General features: G+C 41.9%; 1 protein-coding gene across 1 annotated transcript; it reads right to left on the bottom strand.

The window, feature by feature from the left end:
- Window positions 1–2,199: 2,199 nt before the first annotated feature.
- On the bottom strand, window positions 2,200–5,210 carry LOC146683465 (ubiquitin carboxyl-terminal hydrolase 37-like). The gene is made up of 9 exons (XM_085446588.1): window positions 5,062–5,210; window positions 4,847–4,970; window positions 4,610–4,761; window positions 4,405–4,504; window positions 4,188–4,264; window positions 3,902–4,010; window positions 3,234–3,291; window positions 2,908–3,065; window positions 2,200–2,821 (listed from the first exon to the last, which is right to left on the bottom strand). The coding sequence occupies exons 1-9, from the start codon at window positions 5,163–5,165 to the stop codon at window positions 2,816–2,818; spliced, it is 888 nt and encodes a 295-aa protein (XP_085302714.1). The 5' UTR covers window positions 5,166–5,210; the 3' UTR covers window positions 2,200–2,815.

The following is a 5,210-nucleotide window of genomic DNA, read 5'->3' as shown; positions in this document are numbered from 1 at the left end:
TGTAGGGGTGGACTGCCTTTTTATTTGATTACCCTTTTCTCATGTTTTTCTTAGTTAGGGAGATAAGACATTGTCATTTGGTTTTATTCTTTTCATAAATAAGTTTTGTACATCCTTTAGATACGGTCCCTTTTGTTTGTTGTTTTGGGGTCCACCCCGAAGCTGTAGTTCGCTCCTTTCCTTTGTTAGAATTCAATCACTGTGAAAAAAAATCACCATCAAAATTGTACTGGTTGTGTGATGTGCTGCTTGGGGTCAGACAGGGGTGGATCACCCTCATATTATGGTCTGGCCACCCTTAGAAAGGCCATAACACTAAAATGAAAATTAAAACTAGACTTATAACTGGCTGGTGTCCTTACCAGTGCCCTTGGGTCTGAACTGTGGGCTCCTCTTTCCAGGTGTTCGTACTGCCTGAGTGGGACCAAGATGTGCTGTCTTGCCTCTTTTGGGTTTTCTGCATGTTTCTGGCTCAACATGCAAGTATCCACTTCTTGACGTTCGCTGTTGGTTGCAGCCACTTGAGGTTTTTGGGCTCATTTGGGTTCTCAACACTGGGTGACTTTGATGGGAGTGAAAGCATCCTCACAACATAAATCACCACACTACCTGCTTTTGTTTCAGAAATTTTCTTTATCCTTGTTAACATGTTTGGGTACTGGGTTTACCTGTAATGCATTTTGTGCTCCAAAAGCTGTTATTTTGTGCAGCTGTGCTCCAAAAGCTGTTAGCATGACCTTTTTTATCATTAGATTGTGCCACACCAGCATCTGAGAGAAAAGCTTTGAGTTTGATTTTGTGTTTGTGTTTTGCAGGCACTCAGGAGAATAAGTCATGATGTTTCTTGTGTTTGTCATGTTAGTATCTCAGTGCTTGTCAATCACCAGTCAACAGTGTCACCACTGTGAACAACATCCTTCGACTGTTCGAGCCAAAACCTTGGAGAAGTCCCTGCAGCCGCTTCAAAACTCATCACTGAGCTCGATCTCTCTTTTAACACGCTGGAGACAACAATGAAAGATGACTTTCTTTCAGATGCTGCTTTGACGGCTTTGTTCGTGAATAACAACAGAATCAAAACCATCCATGAAGAGACATTTCACCCGCTGATTAATTTGGAGAAACGGGACTTCCACAAACCAGTTGGAGACTTTGTCCTCTGGATGGTTTCAGAACCTGATTTCTCTCCACTAGTTCAATCTTTTGGGAAACAAATATACAACACTGGGTCCGGGAAACCTTTTCCTGCCACTGAGGAGCTTGAAGACCCTCCATTTTTGAGGAGCTTTCCTTCAGTCTGTCAGTGAAAGGGATTTTGTTGAACCTTGAAACTGCCGTGACCCTGTCCAAAGACCAGCTGGCCACCTGGCCGGGTCAGTCATGGATATTCACAAATACCCCATAGTACTGGTGGAAAAGACATATTGAGGGAAAATCCATGTTCAGACCATGTTCAGTGTGTCGTGACACTTGCACGATGGAAGAACACACCCACTTGTTGGTGCCAGAAGAGCCACTGAGAAATTATTGTTTTAGCTGGCTCATTACAAGTTGATGGCTGCTCACCTGGAGTAGGATAAAACTCTGGAGCGAATAATTGCCCGATTTTACTGGACAGGAAACTGTTTTAGACTTAGAGCTTTTTATTGTCATTGTGCAGTTTCTTGCACAGTGAAATTGGGTAAGTGGAGAGCATAGAGCCGCTGTATCTGTGCGCACCACCATCTTGCATTTTTTGCATGTTTGGCTGGTGTCACTTTTGGACTTTGCTACCTGTAGCTAAACATTTGCAGCTAAATCATTTATTTAAAAGCAGAAGCTGCAACTGATCGAGGGAATATTTGTCTGAAAACTTAAACTGAACTCCAAGGGTACCATTGCTCCAGCTCACCATCTTTACCTGAGTGAATCAGTTTGTTGAACAATCTAAATGATTCAGAAACTTCTGTGACATCAACTTAACTAAGGCTCATTACAAGATTCACAAAACACTGCTGAATACTTTTAATATTTTTTTATTAGTTATTTTTGTTTTTGTTGTTATTTTGATTTTAATAAAACAAAATAAAATAAAGAATTAAATCATTTCTTTGGTTTTTAAATTTAATTTATTTTACAAATAAATTAATAATAATATTAATAATAATAACAACAAATTAGTGCTGTCAGTGTTAACGTCATTTTACCTAATGACGTTAACGCTGACAGCACTAATTTGTTGTTCCCAGAGAGCAAGCCAAACACTGGTCCAGAAAAGGACGATCTCTAGTAGATTTTGTTTTAACCTCCTAGGACCTGGTGTCCACATATGTAGACATAACATTTTGGGTTGTCTAGACCAAAATACAAAATTTTGCTCTTCAAAAACCTGATATCCACTTATGAGGGAGGACATGACACTGCCACTGTTCAATCGAAATTTAAAATGAATGTCCTCATATGTGGATCTCATTCTTTTGAGAAACAAAAAAAAGATAGCCTGATTCTGATGTCTTGGTTTTTACCTTCATCGGGTCCCAATCAACCTAAATGGCACAGAGGAATTAAAAATGCATGCCATGAAAGTTCAGGTCTTAGGAGGTTAAAAATGTCCCTGCTGATGAGACCAGTGAATGTGGGGCGACGGTGGCAAGAAAAAACTCCCTCCTGGAGGAAGAAATCTTGGGAGGACCAGGCTCTCTGGCAGGACCCTCCCTCCTGAGGGCAATACTTACCTATACTTGTCCTCCAGTGTGCGATGGTGGGCTGGGACGACTGCTTTTCCTTCTCAGCATGATGATGACCTTAACTTCCTTCCTTCCTTCCATTTCCTGTTTCAGAACTGAGAATGAAGACAAAACTGGTTAACAAGGTAACAGGACATTTAAAAATTCTCTCACTTCAGGATGAGATGCTGTGTCTTCTTACGTTTCTCTTGTAAAACAGGATGTAGGCCGACTGCTGCTGTTCCTCACAAACTGCAGATCCAGTTGTGTGGAGCACCTGTGCGTCATTATAGGTGAGCCAGCGATCTGATGTAGAGTGCTGACTCTCCTCAGGATGGACAGAACTACAGATGTAGTGTCCTGAAATCACATTAAGACAAATGAATCCAACTTCTGGAAGTCAACTGATTCAAGCAAACAGTGATTTTGACTTAGTGCTTCTTAGAACATCAAAAGCTTTTGTGTGTGAGTCCTTCACTGAAAAGTAGCAAGTTTCATTTTCTGTTTGTCACAAGTCTGTTGTTTTACCTGACTCTGTGCCTCCATAATGACTGATGATGCTGCAAAGACTATAACAGCCACCACCCTGAGAAGGAACAAATCCAAAGAGTGTTAGTTTCATAAAGTCTCACATCAGTGCCATAATTAAGCTGATTTGCTGAGGCTACGTCCACACTAATGCGTTTTCGTTTGAAAACACATCGTTTTCTCTCCGCTTTGACCTCCCGTCCACACCGAGACGGCGTTTTCCTCAAGGAAAAACACAGCATCTTGAAAACGCTCTCGAAAACGCATACATTTCAAAACGGAGTTGTTCCATCGCAGTGTGGACACTCGAAAACGCAGACTTTCTAAAACGATGACGCATTTTGGTCATGTGATGCAGCCATGTGAGCAATTAAACAAAGATAAGCCGAGTGCATTAGACAGCAGTTGTTTTGATTGCTCTCAACTTTGACAGCCCTAAAAAAGATTAATATCAGTTTGTACATGCTCCGGATAGCTTTTCTTCAAATTCTGTAATTCTCACTCACTTTTGCGCATGCGCAGGACTGGAACGTAAGCGTTTTCGGCCGTTTCAATGCAGACGCACAACTATTTGAAAATGACTGAAAACGCCAGTGTGGACACGGAGTTTTCAAATCTATCCGGGCTAGTGTGGACGTAGCCTGAGACGTTCTGCAGTCTGTTTTTACCTGATTGGATGGCACCACCAAGTCCCTCTGCAGCCTGACGGGGTCATCCACCTTCTTAATCTTGTAGGTTTGTGTAAAGCCAAACCTCTTCAGATGCAAGATCAGAACTCTGGCAGAAAAGAAAAAAAACACAAACAAGGTAGAAAATAAGAAGAATGAGTGTCAAACACAAACAGAAGATGGGAGAAAACGACTGCTCAAGTATTGTCTCGAAAAACTCTGATATTTGATGCGCCACAGTTTGGAAACCTGGTCAGTCGATCAATTCTGATGTGACCTTACTCACCTTGGCAGTGTATCAAAAGACGACTTCAGTTCTGAGGCCGTCCCTCCACAATCACAGCGAAATTCTATTTCTTGTTCCTGAGCAACAGCACAGAGAAAACAGGCTTTATGGTAGAAAGAAATCTCAACATATGCACACACACATGCACACAAACACTAACAAAAAAGGTGTGTTAAGATCGCTGATACGACAACTCTATTGGAATTTGTGATCTTACCTTCAAGTATGTCTCTAACATGTTTATAATAGACCCCTCTGGAACAAGGTCTAGAGACAAGCTGGTGAATTCCTCTTGCTGTGATGATTGGTGACCGCAGCTACACATTTCAGGAGTAACGTAGTTAAAGTAAAGATCAGGTACGTGGAAAAGAGGTATATGAAAATATTGCAACCAGCTCTGCGTTTCTGAAAGACAGGCTTACCTCTTGCATGTCCTCATGTTTTCCATTTTAAAAATGTGATGGTCTTCTACTGGGCAGCTATAACTTTGGCCCAGGAGAGCTGCGTTCCTCTCCAGGTGAGGTGTGAGCCTTTTGACCTCATCGAGGAATAATGTTAGGAATTCATGAGCGTCCTGAAAGAAAAGCAGAGAGATTTAAAACAGTACATCAAAATCAGAAGGTAAAGCAAAAAACGAAATGTCCAAATAGCTGACGCACTTTCTGTGCACTGCCGGTGTATTCAGGAGCTTGACTGCTGAATGCCTTCTTAAAAGCTCTTAGGTGGTGATCTTTAAGGCCATAATCTGTTGACTCGTGACAGTCCCTGACATCAATAAGCCTTCTGTAGAAAGGAAGGGTAAACAGACATTTCTGCTGTTAGATCTCTTTGTTCTTCAGGTTTTTGAAGAAAGTAGAAGGTTGACGTAGCGCACCTTAAGAGCTCAGCTTCTGGATCTGTGCTCCACAAAACCCCCTGACGCCTGATGTCTCTTATGAACTCCTCAATGTTGAGGAGGCTCTGCAGGCAGGAGTTCATGTAGCAGGTGTTTCCGATGTTTGGAAACCTGACACACACGCGCAA

The sequence above is a fragment of the Copadichromis virginalis genome, linkage group LG22 (assembly GCF_057382275.1).
Source record: "Copadichromis virginalis isolate Kocher_CV1m ecotype Utaka linkage group LG22, C_Virginalis_male_GT1.1, whole genome shotgun sequence".
Taxonomy (NCBI): Eukaryota; Metazoa; Chordata; class Actinopteri; order Cichliformes; family Cichlidae; genus Copadichromis; species Copadichromis virginalis.
This window is presented reverse-complemented; position numbering and strand designations above follow the sequence as displayed.

What these genes read in the sequence shown, in the direction of transcription:
- LOC146683465 (XM_085446588.1), bottom strand. Translation starts at nt 5,165, where the DNA reads ATGAACTCCTGCCTGCAGAGCCTCCTCAACATTGAGGAGTTCATAAGA. An exon ending in CCAGAAGCTGAGCTCTTAAG is followed by an intron (nt 4,971 to 5,061) that starts GTGCGCTACGTC and finishes TCCTTTCTACAG; the next exon opens with AAGGCTTATTGATGTCAGGG. An exon ending in AACATGAGGACATGCAAGAG is followed by an intron (nt 4,505 to 4,609) that starts GTAAGCCTGTCT and finishes TGAAATGTGTAG; the next exon opens with CTGCGGTCACCAATCATCAC.